This window comes from Necator americanus, chromosome II (genome assembly GCF_031761385.1).
Source record: "Necator americanus strain Aroian chromosome II, whole genome shotgun sequence".
NCBI classification, from domain to species: domain Eukaryota; kingdom Metazoa; phylum Nematoda; class Chromadorea; order Rhabditida; family Ancylostomatidae; genus Necator; species Necator americanus.
The window spans coordinates 32,294,681-32,322,603 of NC_087372.1; the positions used below are offsets into that span (position 1 = coordinate 32,294,681).

General features: G+C 39.7%; 1 protein-coding gene across 3 annotated transcripts; it reads left to right on the forward strand.

The window, feature by feature from the left end:
- Positions 1 to 2,109: 2,109 nt before the first annotated feature.
- Positions 2,110 to 25,996, forward strand: RB195_020160 (uncharacterized protein; the record flags this gene model as incomplete). Of its 3 annotated transcripts, XM_064188341.1 has the most annotated exons (14): positions 2,110 to 2,256; positions 2,861 to 2,948; positions 12,301 to 12,482; positions 12,536 to 12,689; positions 12,903 to 13,014; positions 13,441 to 13,621; positions 14,890 to 15,075; positions 15,128 to 15,218; positions 20,818 to 20,918; positions 20,982 to 21,197; positions 24,838 to 25,029; positions 25,085 to 25,175; positions 25,679 to 25,774; positions 25,836 to 25,996. In XM_064188341.1, the coding sequence occupies 14 exons, from the start codon at positions 2,110 to 2,112 to the stop codon at positions 25,994 to 25,996; spliced, it is 1,998 nt and encodes a 665-aa protein (XP_064044222.1). The 3 variants fall into 3 exon arrangements, with proteins under 3 accessions (XP_064044222.1, XP_064044223.1, XP_064044224.1); XM_064188343.1 differs by lacking the exons at positions 2,110 to 2,256; positions 2,861 to 2,948; positions 12,301 to 12,482; ... (3 more) ...; positions 14,890 to 15,075; positions 15,128 to 15,218 and having other exon boundaries at positions 20,829 to 20,918; XM_064188342.1 differs by lacking the exons at positions 2,861 to 2,948; positions 12,301 to 12,482; positions 12,536 to 12,689; ... (8 more) ...; positions 25,679 to 25,774; positions 25,836 to 25,996 and adding exons at positions 5,740 to 5,757; positions 6,178 to 6,227; positions 8,997 to 9,015.
- Between the last annotated feature and the right edge of the window lie 1,927 nt (positions 25,997 to 27,923).

Below are 27,923 nucleotides of genomic sequence, written 5' to 3' on the forward strand. Positions count from 1 at the left end.
CCAGAAGTCTCCTTCGCTTAAAACAATAACGTCGCAGTCGGCACAGAGACAAATTTCTTACTTAAAATGTTTATCTATTATTTTTACCTGTTTTTGGTCGGCTTGGTTTTTTAGTTGTTACCTGTCTGCTTTATGGAATCTAATAGTATCCATAGAAAACTTCCCCCGCTCTTCTTTACCAGAAAATCTAGCGCTGAACGCAGACGTATTCAAAACTAGTACTTTTCCCAGAGTTTTCTTTTTTCATCGCTGAAAAAAAGTACTTACCTCCCCTCCGAACCTCTCCCAGGAAAGATTTGTATAAACATCCTTCTTTTCCACAGTCGAATGCTCAACGAATGTGCCTCATAATTCAGGCATAGTTGTTCTTGGTAAACACTCCCGCCAATGTTGGCCACCGCCGTAGGGGAACTACATGCGCGCCGTGTTTTTGTTCCATGGTTCCGCACTCCACGATTGCTCTGTGTAATCCTATTTGCGTGTTGTTATTTTGTTGTGTGTTTAACGAGATTCACCTGCAACAAATCTTCCGGGAAAGAGTTCCTGTTTTCTTACTCTTCCCTCCCTCCGCCCTTTTTCTCTAGTTTTCCTCGTCTTCAACGCATGGAGAATGTTCTGGACAAGGCAGAACTTATGGACAGTCGATGGCGTTTCCTTAATAGTGGTTTTTCATTTCCTCTACTTACAGGAAGATAAAAAATGCTTAGTTCTTTTTTTTAGAGTACGAAAGTGGGAGTCATTGGGAGAATTATTTATTGGAATAATCCTGTGATGCGATATATAATTTATTATGCTTTGGTAATTAAATATGTTTTTTTCTTTGAGAAAAAAGACAGTTAAAATGTCTGATGAGTGATTCTTCGAACCTCTTTTTAAAGAGACATCACATTTTGAAAATTAAGGTTGCTTTATGAATGTTTTATGAAACTATTTGCACTATATGCATTCTACTACGAAAATTCATTTTATTTCACTTCATTTTTTTTTAGGAAAACCTGGATCTCAATTTCTTCACTCACTTTTTTCTCACTTTTGATGCTTCCATTCTAGTTCTTGTTTGGATTATCAGATTATTTGTTGTCAATTCTTTTTCCTTCGAAAATTTCACCAAAATGTTCTCTGTTTTTTGCGTTTCTAAAGTTTTCTTCGACGATAAAATTTTGTTTGTTCAATTTTTCGATGTTTTTTCTATCAAATTTTGTTTCCCCGCGAATGATCCAGATCTCTTTCCTGTATCAATTCTTATTGAAATTTTTTCTTTCGAGTTCTCGCATTAAGAAAAATAATAAATTAAAATTTAAAATATGGATTGGTTTTTCATTTGTGGCCATCAAATGTTAACCATTTTTTTTAAAAACTATTACACACGAGATTGATTTATTGTTCAACAAAACAGAAACATAAAATTTCTTCTTCGTTTTGATCGTTTAAGGAAAAATGCTCGGCGCCCGCAGCGCTGCCTTCTCGTTCTTTTCTGCGAGATTGCACAAAGCGTTCGCTCCTCGACTGAATATTTCCCTCATTCAAATATCTGCCCAGATGAGCTGCATTGACCCAAATTCGATTAGAACCTCGTTTAAATGTATTATTAATTTAAATATTGATGACTCATTAGTGGATTACGATTCGATTATTAATATTTATTATTGGTACTAAATATTTACTGTTATACCATTATACAACCAATACCTATTATATTATAATATTTATTATTAGTATTTATTATTAGCGCTAAATTATGGACATTTCTGCGTGTTTTTTTTTGCTTGAACGTGCACACCAATTGAATTTTTTCATTACTTCTTTAAAAAAGGTTGTTGTGATGTAGTAACGTAACAAAATATATTTAATATCTTTAAAATGTTGGAATATGTGGTCCAAAAGAAGTCAAAACGCCCCAGTTCTACCAAATTGTTTTTGGAAACGTTCAAAGTGTCATTCGAAGTGTTGAACAGTGATCTCTGAATACTTGTTGCTTTCGACGTATTCGACGTTAACATTGTTAGCTATTTTCCTATTCAATTCATGCATTTTTTAGGTTCTTGTCCCACTGTCGAATTTTCTTCCTCGAATTCAAGTCTCTATATCAAATTCTGCCTTTCTCCCAGGATGTCAGCGGCCGATGAATTGAAGTTTGAGAAGGAAGTTGATCAAATCGAAGCCGAGCTCGGCGACGATTACCTCGTTCGACTGTTACAGTGCTTAACGTCAAGTTCACCGGAAGCAAATCGAGGATTACTTGAATTGCACTCTGAGGTTTGTTTGTTTTTGGAGAGTTTTTTTTCCCTCGAAAATCTCATGTTTCTGCACTTGGGGTATAGTGGTTCCCAGTTCCTTGAAGTATTTCTTCAATCTGTAGGGCTTTTTCCGTGTGCGAGAACTGGCCCCTGCTAATTGTTCTTCACACACTGAGCACCAGAAATGTGCACTTTTTTGTGATGTAGTCTGAGAAATTGTACCAACACGTGATAAAATAACGGTAGAAAAAAAGAGAAAAAAAAATGAAAATAAATGACAAATTATAGTTACAAAATAATATTTGCAGTGGTCGTTATGATTGCTTAATATGTGGCCAAATTACAATTTGGAGAATTTAATATTATAACTTGAATAATATTATCATTGTGGATATGAATTTTAATATTATGACTCTATTTTTTTCTACCATAATTTTAGCGATTATTTTGGCATACATCTGTCGTATATAATTACTATGTCTCAATAATAATATTATTATTGAGTATATTATAATGTTCTGATCTTACAGTAATTATTTTACTTGATTTTGACGGTGCTAATATTGTTAGTACGATTTGCTGAGTGTTTCTATAGTGTCCTGGACAGAAAAAACTTTATTCAGTGCCAAAATGTCGTATCCAAATATCCTCCAATGAGAACTGATGATGAAAAACCGAAAAAGAGGACACAATCGCAAGGAACAATGAGACGTAAGTTCACAACAACTGTTCATTCTTCCAATAAATCGATTATCCTATTGCGTAGATGATCGACTTTATCGATTAGAAGCAAAAAAAAAAATAGGAAACACCAGTAAAGTGGTCTAACACTTTTTTGTGACCTGTTCACATCGAAGGAGCCGACTTGAGTTAGGAATCCAGCAGCCAAATAAAAAAAAATTGAAACAAAACTTTGACCTACTGCTTTTTTTCTATCAGAAGCTTGGATATTTATGTACTATAGAATTCTTATGTTTTTCTACAGTGTTTTTACAATTAGTTGATTTTCCCATTCTAGAATGAAATGCATGAAACGCATAAAATCCATATGATGTCACTCTTCTTTTTTCCTCTTCCTCCGAGATCCTTCGCTGGGAAAAAAACGAAGGAATGGATGTGTCACCACTTTGTGGGATGGCAGCTTGCAGGATGGAAAGATTTGGAACTGTTCCCAACTGGAAATTCAAACCCTGCACTCCTCATATTTTGAACTTTTTTTTTGCTAAAAAAGGTGGTTTTCAGTAAAATTGATGCAAAAAAGCCACATTTGTCTTTATACTTCCTTCACTATAAATTTACGGTACTTTAAAAAAAAATGCTCTCATGAAACGTCAGTATAGTCAGATGTCAAACACCACCATAAATTATTCTCAGCCGACGCCTTCTTGACGATGTATGCGTTTTTCTGGAATGAGCTAAACATCTCCGCATCCCTCTCCTCTAGTGTTAATGTGAAAAACAACCGAGAGAGTCACTTTGACATTGTAGCCTTTGATACATTTCTTGCTACCAATCAATACCTGCAATAATGTACACATTAACAAAGAGGTATTAGGTTGTCCCATAACTTCTTTTTCTACTTCTTTGATTTTTTTTTTGCTCAAACAACTAAAATATTCGAATCAGTACTATAGTCAGACTAGTCAAAAGTGTTCGCGCTCATCGGGGGCGGGTGTGGCACAGTCGGTAAGAGGCTCCCGTGTTCAGACGACCGATCGAAGGTTTGAATCCGCCCTAGTCCCTACTAGGGGTTTCATCTTTCCGGGGTCGAAATTGGTACCAGACGTGTCTAGGAGGATAAAACTCCTGACTTCCTGACTTGGCGTATCGGGTAGGCCCCGCGTCGCTGTATAGGGTAGATATTCGTAAACTTAAAGGCATCACCCCACGAATCTGGAGTGGTACGGTGTTCCGGTGGAGTATTCGTATACGGGGTCGTAGATTCTGGGGAGCAGGATGATTCCGTCCATTTCCTCCTAATTCCCGCAGCAAACGGCCCGAAAGATAGGGCTCCGAGCGTTCCGGCGAACTATTTTCTACAAGGAGTTCGATTGGAGGGCGACACCTGTGCGGCGCCGTATTTTCCGGACCATTTTTTACGGCAATTAGGAAGGAATGGACGGAATCACACCACTCTCCATGATCTACTGTCTCTTATAAGAATACTCCACCTGAAATCTGCACTACCTTAGATTCGTAGGGTGAAGAAAACTTTAAAACGATTCTGAATTGAAGTGAATGCGGTGGCACATCCCAAACGGATTACGGATCGAGTAACTTCAGACACTTTATCCTTAAGATTTCTACCATTCGTCCATCCATGTGATTCTGATTTTTTGACCTAGGATTCGGGTGACTGAGGACGACTGTGGAAAGAAACTTACGGGAGAACCTAATAAGTAGGTGCGCATAGCCGCAAGACACGCGAATTATTTATTTATTTACTCACTCCCCGAATTGTAACATGTGTTATGAAACAAAAAGAAATACGATAACGACGTATAAAAAAGATGAAGTCACTGGCGTATCAATCCACCTGGGATGCGCCAACGCGTTTTACTGGAATTCGTAGTCGATGAGGTTTTGGAACGCGTGTTGGCCTATACAATGACTTGCGGGGGCCAGCCGATGATCAAGTCAGTGTTTTTATCCTCCCCGACAAGTTTGGTACCAATTTATCGTACCCCGGAGGGATGAAAGGCTTGGTTTGCACTAGGGCGATTTCGAACCCTCGACCGTGTGGCTACAACGGACCTCTAACCGACTGCGCCACACCCGCCCCGACGTATAATTTGGCTTTAAATAAGAAATATTTCTAGCAACGTAGAATATGTGATGACAACTCCGAAACAGGGATAGAATTTATGATGCTGTCCCTGAGGTCCAAGAACATAGCACAGAGCTCCCTGGTGTCCAAGAACGTAGCACAAAGCAGAACGCTAGAGAGATTTTGGATAGCTGCCAAAAGTCTAAAGACGAAAAAAGAGAATGAGTGCATTGCGGTCATAAATAAACCAGCTCCAGATCAAGATCTCGGCGGATTTTGATCTACAGAGTGGGACGATAGGTTTCTTATGGGGAAAAAACCGCTTGTCACCCATAGTTGTGGTCCATGTCGTTTCAATGCATGATGTAACCACTAACCGATGTATTGTTTTTTGTGTCCACAAACCCTGCCCTCAGAAAAAATAGACTTACATAAAATTGAGAAACTCAGAGAATTTCTACTCTCTACTAATAGAAATTTTTGAACGGTCTAACTCGTGAAATGGAGAAGGAGATGAGGGAGAGATGGCAAAAGATGATAATTATTGTTCGTTTGCGGTGCTTTAACACACTAACTCGTACTATAATCATTCCGATCATTTTGATCGTTTTGATCATTCATGCGATCGATGCGATTTTGATTTTCCTGAAGTATTGCACTAGACCGTTATCTAAGTTCGACTACGACCATCCGTGGATCGCATTGTCTCCAGTGGCAGTATTTTTCGCCTTATAGCTCTTTCTCATCGTTTTTGTTAGTTTCTAATCCTTACTTTATGTGCTAATGTAAATTTACTAACAAATAATAGTATAATAATAATAAATAATAATAAATAGGATTCCATACGTATTGTCTCTCGTTAATACAATAAATATGTAGTGTGAAACATAGTAGGATTCATCCGATGACAAGTAGAAAAAAGTAGATAAAATTAGAATGAATAAGTAATTTAGAAATTAAGAAAACAAAATAAGAAGTAATAAGTAAATGAGCAAAGTAAATAGTTGAGTAAATGAGTAAATAAATAAGTAAACAATAGAAAACATCAAATCAAAAAGAAACCAGAAAAATAAACAACAACTCTGTAAAAGCACTTTTGGCTGTTCAAAACCTAATAATTTCCATTCTAATAATTTAGCTTGCCGTTTGTAGACGAAATCCATGAATTTCTAGGAGAAGTCTCAAATTCGACCCCACCACGCCATCATCGAGTCCAGACAAATGTGAGTGCAACACGTATAAGCGCCTTTTTTCAATTGTTCTCTGTTTTTGCATCCCCTGTTCTTATAATCCCTTTGTACATTTTTAAAGAATATTTTAATTTCGATTTCTTAACAACTATCATTTTTCATGTTTAACCTTTCACCGTTTAATGTTAGTTCTTTGAGTTCTTTTGAAGTTGAGAATGAACTCGGATAATCTGAACAAAAAATAACTAAGTGAATTTTTTTGGTTTCAATGCGTTAAATTAGTCCCCTTAAATCTAGGGATTGAGAATTTTTTTCTCTTCTTCAAATTCCCTCATTACTTTACGAAAAAAACCTCATTCTTTGAGTTCTTGAGAAGTTGAGAGTGGGATTCGCATCATGTTGGCGATATCGTGATGCACCGGTAGGTCACTCATTTTTGGCCGCCATGAGCCAGGTGTGAGCGGTCGTGGTTTGCACTCTAAATTGAGAATTTTCGGCATGTATGCGGTGTATTTATTTATTTATTTATTTGAAAACACCCACAGGTTGCCATAAAACAGCAAAGAGAAACAGAAAACTGCAGAACTCACCAGAATTTTGCCAAAGTTATTAGTTATAAGTACTGACAAATTTCTCCCTCAAAAAAAAAAATCCCTGAGATTAGATGGGAACGTGTGAACAGGAAAATATATTTACTTTCTCTGATAATCCACTATTTATTTCCGTTCATAGCCAACACTATAGAACTTTTAATATGTGTCCAAGCGTCGAAATGTCTCCGTTGTCCTTAAAATGTATTATAGCTAATTTCTGGATGTTAGGAGGGTTGAAATTTCTAGGTAGTGAATGTGATTGAATAATGCTTTTTCTGTACTACTTTCTTAAGCTGAACCAAGATTGTTATTGATCTTTATTCTGGCTAACGTTTCGGCGTCGTCGCCTTCTTCAGAGCCTGGAAAAATCAAAGACACGTGTAATCTACTCCCTCAAACGCCTCGTCATTCCACAAGATATGATTTAGCAAACAGATTATTTAAAAGCAACGTCAGAAAAGCAGACCAGCGCTCACCTTGATAGCCACGAAATCGTGATGTTAGCGGACCACCAGTTGTGGGAGTTGCGCCGCTAGTATTAACTAGTAACGATGCCCCCGCCTCTGACCCCGTAGGTCAAAACCCGCAAAGGTCCTGATCTGGCGCCAGCTCGTTGGTCACAGCGATGCATTCTTCTTTACGATTCATGATAGGACTTTTGGCCGTGATATAAAACGCTTCCAATGTTTTTCGCGCTAGAACGTCTGATTCGCGTGCCAAGATAGTGACAGCTATCTTGAAAGGGGTGTTGTCATGACACTGTCTGCGATGAGCACCTAAAGGGGATGATGTTTTTGATTTTACGAGCCCGCCTAGGTGCTCCTTGACGCGGATACATAGTGATCTTCCTGTTTCGCCAATGTACTCAGCCCCACATAACTGACAGGTGATTAGGTAGATAACCCCCGATACCACGCAATCACCCTGCCTCCCGTTTGGACAAACGATGCAATTCGGTGTCTCACAAAGTCTGTCATATGCGCGATTGCGGACTAGCTGTTGCTTCAGGTTTACAGGTGGTATGTCCACTACTCTGACTGAGTCTTGCAGACCCGCCTGTCGTCACCTAATCACCTGTCGTCATCTACCTAATCACCTGTCAGTTATGTGGGGCTGAGTACATTGGCGAAACAGGAAGATCACTATGCATCCGCGTCAAGGAGCACCTAGACGGGCTCGTAAAATCAAGAACATCATCCCCTTTAGGTGCTCATCGCAGACAGTGTCATGACAACACCCCTTTCAAGATAGCTGTCACTATCTTGGCACGCGAATCAGACGTTCTAGCACGAAAAACATTGGAAGCGTTTTATATCACGGCCAAAAAGTCCTATCATGAATCGTAAAGAAGAATGCATCGCTGTGACCAACGAGCTGGCGCCATATCAGGACCTTTGCGGGTTTTGACCTACGGGGTCAGAGGCGGGGGCATCGTTACTAGTTAATACTAGCGGCGCAACTCCCACAACTGGTGGTCCGCTAACATCACGATTTCGTGGCTATCAAGGTGAGCGCTGGTCTGCTTTTCTGACGTTGCTTTTAAATAATCTGTTTGCTAAATCATATCTTGTGGAATGACGAGGCGTTTGAGGAAGTAGATTACACGTGTCTTTGATTTTTCCAGGCTCTGAAGAAGGCGACGACGCCGAAACGTTAGCCAGAATAAAGATCAATAACAATCTTGGTTCAGCTTAAGAAAGTAGTACACAATCAAACTCTACGATGCCAAGATTCAAAGAAGGTCGAACTTGGAACTTACTCAATGCTTTTTCTTTTTTCTTAAAGGCATCACCCCACGAATCTGAGGTGGTACGGATTTCGGGTGGAGTATTCGTATACGGCATAGTAGATTGTGGGGAGGGGGGTTCGATTGGAGCGCGCCAGCCTTGTGCACGCGCCGCATCTTCCTGGCCGTTTTTTTTACGGCAATTCGGAAGAAATGGACGGAATCACCGTCTTCCGTGCTGTTGTAGAAAATAGCGCCCCGGATCGCTCGAAGCCGTATCTTCCGGGCCGTTTTCTACGGCAATTAGAAAGAAATGGACGGAGTCAATCACCTCTCCATAATCTACTATCCCGTACACGAATACTCCACCTGAAATCCGTACCACCTCAGATTCGTGGGGTGATGCTTTTAAACAAAACTCATGTCTACGCGAGAATTCTCAAAGAAATATTTTTATGCTCTCAAATATTCCTCTCATTTCAGAAGCCACGAATTATGCTGACGAAACGAACAAATTCGCTGATTCCGCTGAGCACCCACAGAAACATCGCAACATGAAACTTTCTAGAGTTTTCCTATCGTATTCCTTTCTCAAACGATAATAATAATAATTCAAAATTTCCCATTATCTATTGTATATAGATGGTTTTTATGTGTACATAATAAATTTTTCTCTATCGTATTTGCTTATTTATTCCCCATACTCTAGTGCTGTTTTTTTTTGTTGAAAAAAGAAAAGTTATTGCAGGTGATCCGGCAGGGATTACAACTTTCGCAGCATGTTCTCTCATCTATCACAACTACCGTTTCAGATTGGTCCTTACTTACAAATCCCAACTTCAAAAAATAAAAGTTCGATGTGAAAAATGGTTTACAAAAATATTATCGTAAAAAAAAGAAAATCAACGGTGGATCAAATCCTTGAAGTCCACTCACATTTACTAGGAAACTGTTAGGCATCTAATAAATGTGAATTGAGCTGTGGAGCAAGTTTTTTTGTCTCAAGAAATTTGCATCTTTTTAGACTCATTCGCTCTCGTTCCTCTTTTTTATTTGTTTTTTTTTAAAATTGTTTTGAGATGAACGAATTACTCCTGAAAAAACTGTTGCGTGTTTTCTTGCAAAACTTAATCAGGTAAAAACTGTAACCATGACAATGATCAGTAGTGAAAAATAATTTATTGTTATAATATTTCAGACATCTCAACACATTTTCAATCATTAAATAGGTTCATATTTTCAAAACAACAAATAATTTCGTGACGGAAATTATCTCATATTTTCCGTATTATTGCAACCATAGGTGCATCGTTCGATCGTTCGTAGCAAATGGCTAATGTCTTTCATAAATCTTTCCTATCGATTCTTGTTTCTTACATTCCATCTGAGTACAGAAATTGAGAACATAACTTTCCTTACAGCAACTACCACAAATTTTTTGAGCTACTTCTCCTTAACTAATCATTTCTCGTTATGTCTAAGAGAAAAATAAGTTCTTAACACATTAATTACTTACTTAGATGGGTCGTCTTCACTGAACGTGTGGGCCCCAGCATCTCTTCCACTTGTTTCGTTCCCTCGCCATTGTCATCCAAGATGTTCCGTATCCAGCTGAGCTCTCAGCTGGTCCATCCGTGTAGCGAACACGTCACCACATCTCGTTGGCGGTCTCCCTCGAGGGCGTTTAGCATCTCTTGGGATCCACTCTAGCGTTCTTTCTTAATACATTGAAACCACAGATTACGACCCCTTTGCTTAAACATCTTGTCATGTCTCTCAGTCTTATTCACGTTGATAACCTTGACTCACATTGGTCTTCGGACGGTTCCGGAGGGTGCCAGTAATTTTTCCATTTGTCGTGATCGTGTGAAAGAGTCGTCTACTGGTTTCTCCTTCCGCGATAGAGACGAATAGCATCAAAATTTTCCTTGAAGAAATCCAATCATTAGGCCAGATTTCTTTATATCCCCGTTGCTCGCGACTCTGGTCCAACGGTTGTCGTTGAAGTGCATCACGTGCCTGACCCACCCTATTTTGCTTGCTTAGCCAAACGCAGCGGCATCTTTAATCTTCGTTTGCTGACGTGGGAGAGAACTTCGAATTCCGTCTCTCACTGTTAAGGGGGATACTCCTAGCATCACTCTCTCAATTGGGCGTTCGGTGACGCTCACTGCGTTTTCTTCTTGCTTGCGAAAACGAGGGTTCGAGAGGACTTCCGAAAAGCCGTATCGTGGTGGTGCATCGTTCGTAGCAATTGGCTAAGGTCCTCATATATGACACGTCCACATCTTGATCGACCAGCGCTAACAGTACAACATTTGTTTCTGCGCTGTCGAAGGCTTTCTCACAGTCGACGAAGACAGGCGGTTTTCCCGGGGAACCTCTATGACCCTCGGCACGGTCTGGATGTGCTCCATGCAGCCGAAATCCAGATGAAATCTAACTTGTTCTTGAGATTAGGCTTCATTCAGCCTCTTTGCTCAGTGAGGCTGTCAGCAAAATATTACATACACGAAGGTCCCGCGGCATTTCTTTAGACTCGTTCTTCTTTGTGATTTTTTGCAGCTAGTGTTTGCTACTAATCACTCAATGTGCGGGACATTCGGATCAAGCCTCAAAGTCTTTCTTCTTTCTAACAATTCCTCAGTGGTTTTCGAAATTAGTTCTATGCATGTCGTGCGCGCCTTTGAGGCACGTTCAGCACAGGCTCGTGGTCCTTTGAGCTCCAGATCGTAGTCCACGTTTGAGTCCTCCTCGATGTGTTAGTCACCTTGGGACGAGGAGTCCTCGAATATGCAATCGTCATACACGACCACTATCCTTTTTCGTTGCCGATTGCAGATGTTCTTTTCCATCGTGTGGCTATGTCGCATTTTTGCACGAAGATAAGAACCATTAGAAAAAGATGCTAACACATAGACGTCAAGTAAATACCATCTTCGGTTGGTGAATATGTGGTGGAGTAAGCAGCCTTGCCGTGGCGAGCTTAGCTTTCACCACAGGTCATCATGCAAAAAATATGGATCAGGGAGCCACCTTGCGACATTTTGGCGAAACGGTGGTGAATCTTGGCAGTGGTATGCCCTTAGCTAGGAATTCCGAGAATTCGGAACGTCGGAAGTGTCGAACTCTTTCTTAGCTTAAGAGGCCATGGCAGATGACGTGCCTCCACTATGCATCGCAGTTCGACGCCCAGAGTCACCTTTACGCCACTAAACTGTTGTAGAGAGAGAGGATAAAAACAAAAAATATATCGGCTAGCCACCGCAAGTCATTGTAAGGCCGCCCACGCATTCGTAAACCTCAAAAGATCCTGAACTGAAGTCGCACTCACGAGGAATTGAACAACGCCGTTTACTTTATACTCTATTTTTTATTCTTTCTTGCTCATAACTTGAAAAATTCCAGTCTATGTTGTTTTGTCTATGCGTTATATTTTGCAAGGTTCTATATCAGATTTTTCTTGGACAGCTGTGATCCTAGTCGATGTCCAATCACATTTTTCGATCTCTACTAAGATGGCCGTTTATTAATTTGTGTTGAAAGCATTTCACGGCTCCTTTTTTTTCAAACCTTGAATTTCACATTTTGTTTCTTAGAAAGAATTCTGGTCTTGTTAAAAAATGAAAGCATCGTCCCACTTACCTCCCAACCGTTTCCAAATTTTTGTTGGGATTTCTTCCTTTAAACAATTCGTAATACATCTTCTAGGCACCAAAAACCAGCGACTGTGTAGATCACTGATACAGAACCATGTCTAACCTTCCAGCCAACTACTGGAATTTAGTGGATGGGTGTAAGAACACTACCTACAAACTTGCTGACGAGTTATTCTTCTTTGTCCCTTTGATATACGGTATTCCAACAATATTCTTGCACGTCAACATTGCTATGGTTATCGTTATTAAAAGACATGATGCTGTGCTAAAACTAGCTTTCTTCAAGATTTGCGCAGTTTATTCAATGCTGGTTAGTAAGAAGAGAGATGTGGTTGTGCACCGAAGAAAAGAATTGCTCTTTAGATGGTGGTAATGTGGTGTTTTGATATGGTATCAACTCGTTTCATTGGAATCGGCTACTTCTGTGAAGATCTACTTTATTTATGGGGAAAGTTATCGTATACGCTTTCTCCTGTACAGTTCATCATGACCTACTCAAGACATGCTCAATTCTACGGTGCTGCTGTAATCTCGATCAATAGAATGACTGCTGTCTTATTTCCAGCACAATATAAAAGTGTTTGTTTTTTTTAGTATAAGTTTGTCTTTAAATTACTAAGAAATCTATTGGATTTCTGTGGACTGTGATAAAATATACTACCACAGCTTCATAACAAAATGAATAAATTATATGTGTGTGTGATTTTTTTCATAGGACAAGTGTTTTCAGATATGGGAACGCCATTGGATTACATTTATGATGTTGATGTTTCTGCTACCTCTTCTTACGACATGGTACTTAATATCTACACTAACGAAACTCATTCCTTATACTCTGGGAGGTCTAACAATTAAATATGTAAAAATTATGATGAACCCTCTGGTATGTGACTTGAACTTCCTTTTCCCACTTCCAGTTTATTGTTTTGCGGCTGGATATTTGAAGAAATGTAGGAATAACTTATTTTTCACCGCATTCTTATGGAGATTAAAGGTAGCAATACTTCCTCTCAGAACGGCCGCAAACTCCACATCCAATGTATTTTTCCTTACGAGGATAAATATAACAGAAATGAATCTATCAATGATTTTACTTTTGAACTATATATTTGGTAAATTCTATACATCCATTATTCAATAACCACGTATACAAGTCTGATTGCTACCTGCAAGTGGTGGTCGTGCTTATCGTGTCGATCGATATTGGATTACGGACCAGAAAGAGAATGGATGATTTTGATTCTTTCACCAAATGCACGAATGTTTAGAGCGAAGAAGTTTGAGAAAGCGTGGGAGGACAAGAGCCCGGTAAGAGCTTATACTCTGCATATGCTGTATAGCGGAAAGATGAAGAGTACTGTTAACACTGTTAACGGAGTCGCTGTCGGGAAGTCAACCCCACCCATCATGGATGGAAAATTTCAACACCTTTCTGAACCGACAAGCGCTGTCAGTCCCTGAACTCGTGCACGCCCAAGGACAGGCATACATCGCGGCCTGTGTAGAGCCACCGAGTCCGATCGAGACCCAATGCGATTTTCTTAGCAGCCTACTCATTATAGGAATAGGATGCTGAGGGGACTGAATTGATTTTTGGCCACCCTCGCGGCACATGCACAGTGCTGGTATGTTTCTGAGTGTTTCGTGGAAACAAATGGTAAGTAAGGCCGTTCCCCACATCGTCTTTCGGGACAGATGAAGGAAATTGAGCGTGACCATACTCGTAATCTAATCGAACCCTATCTACTCCTCGATAGATCCCGACGTCGTCAGTTTGGTGCCGTGGTGTGGTGCCCTTTACCGAAAACGGTCGAATATCTTAGCCAGGTGCTCGGTTAGTCGCCGCGTTGGTCATCAGATCCATATTCCCCCAGTCACAAACTAACTCACAGTTCCGCTCGGGGCAGTGACTGCACAGCTCTTACTTGTGTAACTAGATAAACCTTTATTATAGAAATAATATACAGAAAAATACGCACATAAGTATAACGCGATGAATATTATGAGAAAGGACACGTGTGAGTATAGCACAAAAAAACTTCATAAGAGAGGAAGATTGAGATGAAAGACCAAGCGAGATCAATTATATGGCGAAATTAATGAAACAACAACCTAGAGGAAGACCAGAGTACAAGACAAATTAGTGGAATCCCATTATAAAGGAGAATCAAGAAACAAGGGCTCTGAGCTGGACCACAATGCACGACGAGTCAGTGGAAATCCAATACGGAGGGCGATTCACGGTTTAGTCGTCTGCATGAACACTATAGCGTATCATCTGCATCGACAAGCCGATGAACTCTTCTCGGGATAATTAGGCATTTTGTCAAGAAGTTCACTCGATGACGTTAAGATTTAGAATGAGATGGCATTAATTCAATAGCGAAGGAAGTTCGCTATATCAATTTCGTCTATTTCGCGCTGTGGTGTAGCGCGGTCGGTAAGAGGTCCGGTTCTGATTGGTTCGAAACCATTATATTGCCAACCAAACCTATCATCCCTCCTAATTTGGAAGATTGGTACGACTCCCAATTGCAGTCAAACGCATTGACGCATCCCAAGAGATAAGCCAGAGACTTCATCCGCCATCCTCAATCTTTAAGTCCCCAAAACATTCTATAAGAAATATAGTTCTGTTAAGGTTGACTAACGTAGGAATTTTCAGGGAGAAAAGAAGCCTCAACATCATTTCACAACTATTACATTTACTATTTCAGTGCTCGATTTCTTTTACAACAATGCTTGTCGCATTTATTTCTGCTCTTATCATTCTATGTACTACTGTTGTTACCTATTCTAAATTAGCTTCGCATAAGAATCATCACGGGAGCAGAATTGACAAGAATTTATTGATTATAGGCATGATCTCCTCAGTATCCACATCTTTGTTGGCGATTGCTGAGGTGAGTTTGTTGCTGAGGACACTACCTATAATGGAATAATTTTTATCTACAGGTACCACTGTATTTGTCAATCAATTACGCTATACTGTCTCCTAAACATTTCTTCATTAGTATATGTGTGAAACAAATCGTCATTGACATCAGTACGTAATTGGTTAGCACTCATATAGAAACGTCACTACCTATGTCGACTCGAACGACCGTGTGCAGGACTGCGGCAATGCAAGCGATATAGAGGATGTAGTATCGAGTTTGGTAAGCTGTACACGAGGTTGTTGAATAAATTTATTGGCTAACGTGTTTCGGCAATATCGCCTTCTTCAGAGCCTGAAATGGGCGATTCAATCTACAATTTAAAAGCATCACTCCACGAATCTAAGGTGGTACGGATTTCAGGTGGAGTATTCGCATACGGGATAGTGGATTTTGGAGAGGGGGGGGGGGGGGGTGATCTCGTCCATTTATTCCTAATTGCCGTAAAAAAACGGCCCAGGAGATGCGGATTTGGGCGTTCTGGTGCACTATTTTCTACAAGGAGTTCTACTGGAGCGCGCCAGCCTTGTGCGAAATGGACGGAATCACCCCTTCCCCCCCTCCATTATCTACCATCCCGTATAAGAATAAAAGATAAAGGATAAAGTTTCTGGCGTTAATCAATCCACTTGGAATGTGTCTCCACGTTCACTTCAATTCAAAATCATTTGAGGTTTGCGAACGAATACGCCACCTGAAACCCATACCACCTCAAATTCATGGGGTGATGCCTTTAAACGACCAACCTCTCCACATTAAACTCCACGCCTACTTTCAATCACCAATTTAGCGACCACACTGAATGCTCATTTTAGGGTTTTTGGATCCAAGCCAAAAACCCTAAAATGAACCGCAAATGCGAATGTCTGTCGATAACGCGGGAACACGTGCGATATCTCGAATGGTTCTTCCGATCCGAATGTGACATTCGAACCATTCCCCCTCGTGATCGATCTCAGAGGTCCATGTTAGCCGTCTCCGATCTAAGGTGAACAGTCAGTGTAGTCGCTAAATTGGTGATTGAAAGGAGGCGTGGAGTTTATCAGTTTAGTTGTGGAGAGGTTGGTCGTTTGAATCGTAGATTGAATAGCCCATTTCAGGCTCTGAAGAAGGCGATATTGCCGAAACGTTGGCCAATAAATTTATTTAGCCAACTTGTGTACAGCTTATCAAACTCGATACTACATTCAACTATGCTGAGCTTCCTTGAAAGTCGAACTTTTCAACTGATATAGGAAATGTTCAAGGCGGCATACCACGAATGACAATAATGGTATCTTTCTGAGAGAAGATAGGGTTTGGAGTGCAGATAACGAGTTTGAGTGTACACACTCTCAATTCCCTCTATTTGTCTTGGAAAACGGCTTTCCTGCACGAATTTTCCTATGAGTCATTCCATAATACGCCGCCTTTGTAAACGCCTTTGCATAATCACTGAGGATGTGTGTAAAGAGGGTCCGAGCCGATTTTCGAGCATGCCCAGATCATGCCTCGGGAGAGCAATTAGCGATGGTGAGTGTCCTGAAGGGGTTCACCTTTGTTACGGACTAAATTGTTGACAACGCTAATATACCGCTAATCATACGCTGTATCACCGGGAATGAGAATCACCGTTATTTTGTAATTTCCAAGTTGTTTTGTAGACTAATTTATTTTCCGACCTTGGGACCTTCTATATCTGACCACTTGGGAGAAAAAGAGTTCACTTGAAGGCATCACCCCACGAATCTGAGATGGTACGGATTTCAGGTGGAGTATTCGTATACGGGATAGTAGGTTATGGAGAAGGGGGTGATTGCGTCCATTTCTTCCAAGTTGCAGTAAAAAAATGGTCCGGAAGATGCGGCATGTGCACACGGCTGGCGTACTCAAATCGAACTCGTTGTAAAAAAAAAATAGCGCAGCGGAGCACTCGAAGCCTTATCTTCCGAGCCGTTTTCTACGGCAATTAGGAAGAAATGAACGAAATCACCCCCTCTCCATAATCCACTATCCCGTATACGAATACTCCACCTGAAATCCGTACCACCTCAGATTCGTGGAGTGATGCCTTTGATGAAATTTCTAGACCTCTGAGGGTAACATCTAGACGAATTTGGTCTTCGTTGTCTTAGTAGACCACCACACAAAGCAACATATATTATTAAGTACATTGTTTTAAATTGATTGCGTAATTCCGACAACTCATACCTGTCTTCTTTATATATTTCCTTATAACTGTGCAGTTCTTTGCTTCTCTATGGCCAAAATAGCATGTAAGACGGTTGTCTGGGTCTCTACGAACGAATGGAGTGTGGGTTCGTCGAAGTATGTTCGGGCGTCCCTCGAGATATCCACTAAACGCTATACATGTCTCGGAGGCATTCGCCGCGAATTCGCCGGGACCTTCTTTGTCTTTCCCCAATCAGTGAGGTTTTCGCAGTAGGCAGTTCAAGTAAAACTAATGGATAGACTGCTGAGAGATATGCGCATACAAAGTGGCGTTCTAAGCTGCATCGTAAGAAAAAAGCGACCAGTAGTGCCACTTTCCCGTACCACTTTCCGAGACAACTAAGGGAATCGATGTGATCATGCGCATATCCGACGCTCGCAATCTACACCTCTGTCTCCACCTTTTCTGGAGAGATGCCAACGTCGTCAATTTTGTGGTATACTGCTTCTAAGCGGAAAGATGGGCAATTATTACAAATCCATCTACCATTCGATCAATTCCTCGAGCAAACATAAGTACCACTGTTTCATAAGTTCAAACAGCTTCTAACAGCTTCGAATTGCAGCTTTTATCTTCTCTGCATGGTCAATAACGTTTCTTTCCTCATCCGTTCGATGCTCAATTCTTCAAATATACTTCAAATCCATGCGAGGTAACATATCGAAATGATTTTGTAAGAAGAAAAACCATTTTTCTTAACATTTCTTATAGGAAGAACGATAACAGCGGATAATGCTGCCACTACTACTAAAATCAATAATATGATCAAAAGCAAGGCTGAGAACAGAGGCTAGGAGAAAATGGTTTATAGTGAAGCGCTCTCCACAAGAAGCGATCCGAAAAGCAACGGAAATTTGATGTTGAATAGATTGTCAAATTTGATGCTTTGTTGAGGTTGAAGATGTCTTGTTACCGTGCTTGTTGTTAAAAGTTGTCGTAGTACTGAAGGATATGTTCGCACTTTGCGTCTTTTTTTTTGTGTTTTCTTTTTGTATTTTAATAATTAATAGGAGACAAGAGCTGAACAATAATCGCTTACCTATGACCAATCAATGCTCATCCAAAAGAAATGAGGAAAAAAACTTTTATATATATATAAAAAAAAACTCAGTCATCTTGGTTTTTCAAGCTTTTACCTCTTAGGCAGCTGTCCAGATGTTTAAAAAGTGATAGTCAGTGACTTGACACATCGACTAGCCCCCGCAAGTCATTGTATAAGCCAATTACACGTTCGTAAACCTCAAACGATTTCAAATTGAACTAAAGGTGGTGGCATATACTAACCAATCCCAGGCGGATTGATTAACGCCAGACACTTTATCCTTTACTTTACTTTTATCGTTTCCATTTTAGTGTCCTTCTTTTTATTTTCCTTATATTTTTTCGTATTGCCAATACGATTGAATTGTTCTGTAAGCTCCTTCCTCGCTATTAATCGTTTCGGGATTTTCATTTATTTCAATAGCCGTCAAAATGGTCAATGATCTCCGTCAATCGATCTATCGAGTACATTGTTGAGAGAGTTTTCTAGCTAAAAACACCGGTAAGTTGTCAGGAATGTTTTATTCAAATTACTGTACACATTACTGTAATGCAGTGTAGTATTAGTGGCATGGTACCACTGTTTAATAATTAATAACGTCATTGTACAATTTCCCGTATTTTTTCCTCTCCACTGTGCATTGTTTATTCGTATTCTATTAAAAAATAATCACATGATGATGAAAGAGCGATTCGTGGGCGTTCTTCAAAACAATTAAAAACGAACCTTTGTTTTGTTCAAATGCAGTGTGAATTTCGCATCGTATATGTACATAACATACAAAGTTATGCATTAGAAAAATACGGCCAGTAGTTTCAAAGTGCTGCTACGATTCTGTTAAAGTGGTCAAATATGGTAATAGCTGGATACAAAATTTTGTATCCTGGCATTTATCGATCATGTTATGTCATCGAAAAAAAAAGAAATATTTCAGAGGAATTTCCATCTACACATGCTTATTCGGTTCAATTTTTATCTCTTTTTTTTTTTGGTTTTTTAGGAATATAAGATGTCTTCTTTTTGCAATCAATTCGCTTAGATTATTTTATGGAAGAGACTTTAGAGAAACGTTTTTTTTTCTTGAAATCTATCAAATGGAACGTAATGAATCGCAAAAAATACCGAATAGATTCAAATCCCTACGCTAGACGTTTTCCCTCTAATAACGCAATTAACCCTTCGCTTCGTTATCTCGTCCTTTCCGGCCATCTCGTCTAGGGCGGATATTTCATAGCGCGACAAAAAAAAAACTTTATGCGACTGCTTTGATTATCTGTGCTCAGACATCGACGCTAGACACACCCTGGACGCATCCGAATCTCTGTTATATGTCACAATGAAATTTTTCCACTCAATTTTTTCGCTTCAGAAATCGTTTACCATTCATCATCTATTCATTGCTTACATCTTCATCTTCCTTTCCATTACCAGCATGACCAGGTTTCAAATTTTTGTGATAGAATCGATCCACTTCTTTCTGGGTAGATCAATGCTCTATTCTTCCGCAAGGCTCGCGCATAAACTGAAGCAAACACGTGAGCTGCTTTTACAGGTCCCCTGACAAAATTAATTATTGCTAGCCAACCAAGCCCTCCTCATTATTTTCTGCCTATTCACATCACACATCGAATAGAACTGTACGCATAAGTAATGCTATGTTACATGTGTGTGTGTGTGTGTGTGCTATGTTATGCTATGTTTGGAATTACCTATTAGTAATTACATTATAATTACTATTAGTTTAGTTTGATCCTAGCTTTGGTTTAATGCGGTCTCCAGTATTTAGGGATCTAGTATAAAGTCAGAAAGAGGTTATTTCACGCCAACTCACAAAGAATTTGATAGAATCGGATAGGGGAAGTCGTGAAACGACAATAGTCGACTTAAAACAGCGGTGCAGTTGCGCAGACCACTACGCTGGAAGCGGCACAATAGGGGGTAGCGATGGAGCTGTGATCCTCACTAGTTCCACTCAGACTGTTGCGATGCGGGTCCCACCCCGATTGTAGCCGCTAGTTCGTCAACGCGACTTCCAACACGGCCGCCTACGCAACTATGGCTGAGCCTTTTGATCATACGAAACGGTACAGAGATTTTGGCGCAAACTGAAAATTCATTTCCCTGATATTTTCCAGTTGAATTTGTACGATGCTATACGCAACGACTAATATTCTTGGTTCCGACGAAAATGCATCGTTGTCCCTGTTTATTTTTCTGCATTGATTGGTCCTAATTCTTTTTTCTTTGTTATCAAAATCCTAAGTTAGTTTTTGTGTTTGCAGCAGTGTATCTTTGATTCTAACATCCATCGCCGCTCCAGAGAACAAAAAAAAAGGAATTATGGCAACATCTGAGCCCATAGATCCAGATTTAATCGAGAAATGTGAAGATAGAGCATATATTTTTGGAGAACGACTATTCTTCTTTATACCTCTAATCTACGGTATCCCTACAGTATATTTACATATGAATATTGTGGTGGTTATTATTATGAAAAGAAATGATGCCTCCTTAAAGCCGGCTTTCTTCAAAATCTACACTGCTTACTCAATAACGGTGAGTGATACGGTTGTGTTTAGCTGTTTTGCTCCGAAGAAAAAAAATAATTTGTTGACGCAGATGGTGGTGATGTGGTGCTTTGATATGCTTTCCACTCGTTTTATCGGAACTGGTTATCTCTGCACAGAGTTGCTGAATTTGTGGGGAAAACGATCGTATGCGCTTTCCGGGGTGCAATTTGTCATGACCTTCTCAAGACATGCTCAGTTCTATGCGGCTACTGTGCTTTCTATTAATAGAATGACTGCCGTCGTCTATCCTACATCCTATAAACAAGTTGGTTCCTACTTTTTTTTTCTTTTTTGCTTTTAAAAGTATATACATGAACGAGAGTGCTCGTATCTACCCTGGAGAACTGCGATTCGGGTTTGAAGTTGGAGTAGAGAGCATGGACGGAGAGGAGGCACAGAGATGGAGAGCAGAGAGAAAGAGGGAAAGTGAGACGTTCGCCCGCCTAAACATAAGTCGCGGTGTTTGTGTTGTATTTCCTAGTGGGATAAAATTTTTCTATTACTTGAAACGAAAATGAAATTTTGAAAAAAATGCCTACATAAAATGTTATAAAGCTGAATAGCGACCACTAATATAAATAATATTTTGATGTGCTAAACTTAAGAGTGGCTAGAATCTAATAAAGTATAACAACGATGAGTCTGAACAGGCTTTGATCCATTTCTCATTTTCATTTTTCACTTCTGGATCGGTTCTACCGCGACGGTCAGTGGTTCGAATCCGTCCTTGTGCCAACCAACCGCAAGTCATTGTCAGGCTGCATGCGCCTTCGTAAACCTCAAACGGTTCTAAATTGGAGTCAAGTGTACCTCCAAAAGGATTGATTAACGCCGTGCGCTTTATACTTTGTTCTTTAATCCTTTAATCCTGGTTCGGACAACAAAAATATGGTTCATTTGATCCGTCCGACCTTGATAGAGACCATTCACCATGTTATATTTTTTAGCTACTCCTACTAAATAGATAAATAATTAAACACTACTAGCTATAACAAAAAGCTACGTGACATTTTATCAACAGCACTAACAAAGGGCTCATCTGGAAATTCATGTGAATTGAAGAGTGAACATTAAAAATCAAAAATTACGATTCAAACAATTTCCCACACGAACACATTTCAACAATTAACACCATGAAAAACTTCCCTTCTCGCAGCACAATAACACCTAAAGGCATCACCACACGAATCTGAGGTGGTACGGATTTCAGGTGGAGTATTCGTATACAGGATCGTAGATTATGGAACAAAGGGCGATTCGGTCTATTTACTCCTAATCGCCGTAAAAAACGGCCCAGAAGATACAGCTTCGAGCGTTCTGGCGCGCTATTTTCTACAACGAGTTCGATTGGAGCACGCCAGCCTTGTGCACGTGCCGCATCTTCCGGGCCGTTTTTTTACGGCAATTAGGAAGAAATGGACGGAATCACTGTCCTCTTCATAATCTACGATCGCGCCTGCGAATACTCCACCTGAAATCCTTACCACCTCTGATTCGTGGGGTGGTGCCTTTAAGCACACATAAAAAATCATAATCATCGCGTATAACAATTTCCATAGAAATTTATCCTGGCAAATTGAAGTAAATCGCTCAAGAATATACTTTTCTTCCTTTTTCGATGGAAAGCCATTTAAAATTATAACAATGTCCTACAGCATTCTCTACCGAAGCGTTTGCAAAAATTTCTTCTCTTTTGAAAATTGGCTCACTTATGACAATTTGTAGTGCTTTTTTCTGTAACTTTATAACTGTGTTTCTGCTAAGATGTGAAATTTTATTATAAGATCACATAAAACCATAGTAGGTCTATGAGAACAGTTGGATTCGGTGGAATAACAAAAATAATTTTTACTTTTTTCCTGAACAGTAGATAGGAAAAAATAGCGAATTCAGAGGGATGCTATTGTTTCATTCATACTACAAAGCCTGTATTTTTGATTTTAGTCTAATAGTACTTTATTTGTTTCTTTATTAAAAGTATATTTTTCAGATATGGGAGAAACGTTGGAAGACCTTTATGTTGTTAACGTTCCTACTACCTTTTTGTTCTACCTGGTATTTGCTACCTACTAAATCATTTCTTACTCCTTATACATTAGGAGGTCTAACCATAAAATATGTTAAGATACTACCAAATCTATTGGTGAGTTTTTTTTTTTAGTAAAATTTAATTAATAATAAGGTTAATTTTAGAGGGAATATAAGGAAAAAATCTACACAATGCCTTCGAGGCGTTTGTTTTCACTTTTGGATTACTGAGAAAAAGATATGGAACAGGCCATTATTTTCATCTATGGTCTCCATTTTGCCAAAAATTCTGGCGGAGACTGTATTTGTAAGACAAAATAAGCTGTTATTCGAATCTATCACCAGAATGAGGTGTCGCAGTGATTCTATCCAATCTTATCCCAATTTCCTAATTTTTTTTTTGCACAAATAGCAATAGTAACTTGCATCAATGATTTAACTCGTGAAAGAACTGAAAAAAAAACTAAAAAAGAAAGAAGAAAAAAAAGAAACTTATCACCGAATCCACTTTTTTCTGATTTTCAAGAAGAAAAAGTCTGATGAGCATTAGAATCATCACATGTATGTATAACCTAGTCAAAATTTATTTTTTTCCCCGGGTAAATTGGCAGCAAAACCCTAATTCACAAATTACAATACTCTGCATGAACATTGAAAAACCGACGGTGAGTGACGGTGCGGCACCGTCGGCCACCGTCGCTTGCTCATAACTGCTCATAAAGTGGAAACTTCAAGACAACTTATGTACCATTAGATTCCTCTCTTTGATTCCTGTACGTGCTTCACCTATCAGCGTTCAGCTGATATATGTGGGAAGACAGGATTGGGACATACATGTGTAGGTCTCAAAATCCATCCAAATGACCAAAACAATTTAACAATTTCGCTTTCATACTAGAAGTGGTAACCTAAGGTTGTCCTCCTTCCTTTACCAGAATTTTAGTCTCAAAATTTAAAAAAAAAATCTGTTTGATGGGAACTTTCAGTACACTTCCGCATGCTGTCTCTATCCGCATTCTATTTAATTGCTTTGCTGCTACTTTTATTAATCCACGAATTTTCATTTTGATCGAAGATTACCGTAATCGTCTACGACACCTTTCACTAACAATGGCTAAGGTATCCCATGAGAGTTGCTCGTCGTATCGGTTCTAGCTCATTATTTCTGTTTGCGTATGTGTTTTAAGAGTAAAGGTCCGGTTGGATGCGAACACAAATTAAATGCAAAAAAGGACTTACCCATTACCCTCGAAGATAGCAACCCTGGTAAAATCATTTCTGCAGATAAATTTGCATTTGGACGAGTTGTCGATATCGCGCATAAAAATACTTGTATATGTATAAATATTGTAGGATCAAAATGACGCGAAACACGGACAGTTGCGTAAGCGGTTGCGCTCGAAGCGCCGCGGTGGAGCGTAGTGGTTGGGATCGTGTAAGGATCCTCGCTACCGCCACCCATCTCTGCAGTTCGCTATGGTCCCACCTCGACTCCAACCGCTGTCTCCACCGCACCGCTTCGAGCGCAGCGGCTTACGCAACTGTCCGCGTTTAACGTCATTTTGACCCAACCACACATTTATTGACGTGCGGTAATTGTGAAGATCAGAGCGGGTGAACTCGTCCACGTAGCCCGACATTGATAGATTTTATCCACAGCTTTCCCAGATATTTCCCTCGTTTATCAATTTAAATCATAGCTCATGACTTTCTGGATTTTTATACAAATCATCTTTGCTCCTGCCGGAAATGATCATGTGTCATTTCTTTTTAATTAAAATGAAATTTTAATTAGAACGAATATGTAATGAAAAATGAAAAGTATCATTTCTTTATGTATAGCTAGTCAACTTTATTGGATTAGTTTTTTTTTTCAGTGCTCAATCACATTCACAACAATGGTTGTTATATCGATTTGTGCACTAATCATCTTATTTACTACTATATTGACGTACTTCAAATTTCTTTCCTACACAAGCAGTGTAAGGCGATGGAGTAAAGTTGATAAAAATTTGATGATTGTGGGCACAACATCTTCACTTACTACTTTCTTATTGGCTATTGCTGAGGTGAGAGATGATTCGCGTGCTCTCTATGGATATACACAATTTATTTGAAGTTTAGATACCGTTGTACCTATTGATTAACTACAGTGTGATGTCTCGAACCCATTTTTTCATTGCCATCTGCGTAAAACAAATCGTTATTGACCTAAGTAAGTTTATTGTCACTTGCTAATACAGTAATGCAAATGTCCATGTAGAGTCAACGTCAAAATCTTTGTCCCTACGCACGGTCGCATTACGACTATCTGTGCGTTGCGGCAATGTGGCCCAACTACCGCTTGTCCACATTTGTCCACTTGTCCACGGCATACAAGTGAATCAGCAAGAACAGTTGGTTGCAGTGCAACGAGGGACACGAAGCTCTTGGCGGAGATTGTACATATAGTAGGGTCAAAACGACATGAAGCACGGTGCAACTGCGTAAGCGGCTGCGATCGAAGCGATGCGGCTTAGCGTAGTGGTAAGAGTCTAGAGGGAACTCTTTCTGACACCATTCCTTGCTGTAAGTCACGATGGTCCCACTTTGATCCCAACCGCCACGCTCCACCGCATTTGTTTGGGCGAACCCACCAGCTTACACAACTACACCGTGTTTCATGTCGTTTCGACCTTACTGTAGATGATGTGTTGATCCGTGAACTTCGAATTTCAGCATTTCTCTTCTCGGGATGGTCAATACTTCTTTTATCTTCAGCGGTAAGAAGATCAGTTGTTGGCGTTTATATCGGTCTCAAGGACGCTATGCGAGGTAACAGCATCTCTGGATATCCGGTCCGTGTTACAACAATTTTAAGAGATAATCTTTGCAGCGAAGCTGGTGGTAGCTGCCGGTAGTGTGTCAAGCGGTACCAAGAACAACCACAAATCCCAACGCTATCTTGGAACTGGTGTTCGCGTCGAGATGCCCCAACTTCACACACGATCTCCAGAAAAGATTCACCCGCCTGAAGATAAGGCTGGTTGGAAATAAAACATAGAATACACTGTGCAGTCGTAGGATTCTGTTCTATGTCCTTTAAAAGCATAAAATAGCTTCGTAACGAAAAAAAAACTAATACCCGATAAATGATTTGGAAACCAGACCCTGGATTAATAACTACAAAGTATTTCCTAATGGAACAGGTAGGATAGCAAACGGAGCGATATGTTACGACATGATATGATGCGTTACGTGAAATCCTCTCGCTAAATCTGCTACTCCATCAACTTTTCCAGCTAATCTCCTGACTTTGTTGCTAGAACAAAGTTGGGAAGTAGCAGTGACCAATAAGCCAAGCTAACGTGACCGTCCAAGAACAAGGGACACCACAAACTTTGTAATCCTTTGATCTTTTTTTTTCTCTTTTCACTCTTTTTGACTTCATATAAGAATGTTAAAAAGAACAGATATAAAGAGAAACAACAGGAGTTCAGAAATTCTGAGTCAGTTTCTGAAGTAAGCCACTTATAATTAAACAATTGCAACATCTTCGATTACCTTATTAAATAAGCTTCATGTTTGGTCGTTTCCACATCGGTTGATAAATTATCACGGGATACGAAAGCACCAAGAGACCGAAAATTGTGGAATCAACAATCGGGTAACCCAAAACAATTAGAAAAAACAATCCTAAAATTGAACTCTACTCTATCAAATCTAGGATTCCATGTTTGTTCAGCGCCATGGTTCAAAAAAGAAGACTCTCCATGCTTATTTGTTTGTTTTTCTTTTCTCTGCTTTTTCTGTTTTATCTCCCCATTTTATTCGGTCATCCCAAAAATAATGCGGTTTTTCTAAACGTACAAATCAATTTTTTCAAGATTTTTTGTGAGTATCTTACCTGAGAAGAAGAATATAAAAGGAATATCTTATTATTACTAACTACATCACATTATACTCACATTTATATGGTGTTATTATTATTATATTGTTATATTCCTATTATAACAATTATATTACAGATATTTCAAGCATGTTCAATATATATATATATATTTATATATATTCATTTATATATTACAATATTCAATGCATCTCACTCTGTTTCAATCTCGGAAAATAATTATTTGTAATATTTACACTATCATGATGTCCTCTCTTCGTCGGCTCATATGGCAGGGAGGCGTCCCGCTTGTGGCAAGAGCTGCTCTTTTGTATACGCCGGAGAAAGCTGGCAATTTCTGTGAGCTGTTAGCCTCATCTCAATCAACTCTATCCACTGAACCACTGTATGTTTTATTGGGTTTAAAACCACTACAAGCCACCCAACTCACGCGCACAATTTTCTGGTGCACCGGCCGGGTTCAAAGACAGGTCGTGATACGAAGGACTGTGGCATCAATTGCGCGCATTGTGGTTTACCGCCCGACACGCTTTTGTTCAACATCCGGAGTCTTCCAAACATTTTCTACTCGTCTCCTCCCACACCGAATTGCAAGCTTTTCCTCCACTCGTCAACTCAAAGTGAATTCTGGATTCGACATTCTCTAGGATGGGAAGAAGAATTGGAAAATTCAAAGTCATTGTGACAAGTTTTCTTGAGTAATGTACAGGTCTATTTTTTGTTGTGTCGCCGGAGTGTTCCGATCCCGGAACATAATAATTTCTAATGTTTATGTTATCATATTGTCCTCTCCTTGTCGGATCATGGCAGGGAAGCGTCCCGTTTGTGGCAATAGCTGCTCTTTTGTACGTCGGAGGCATTTCTGTGAGCTCTTAGCTTCATCTCAACAAACTCTATTCACTAAATCACTCTTTGTTTTATTGGGTTTAAAACTCCATTTATCGTGAACCATACTAACTCACGCGCGCACCGTGTACAATCGATGAGTCAACGCATGTCCTAAACCTTGCAGATGCTACTACCTATCCAAAACTAGCATAGATGTTGCTACGAATCATGGTTTCGCGCAATTTT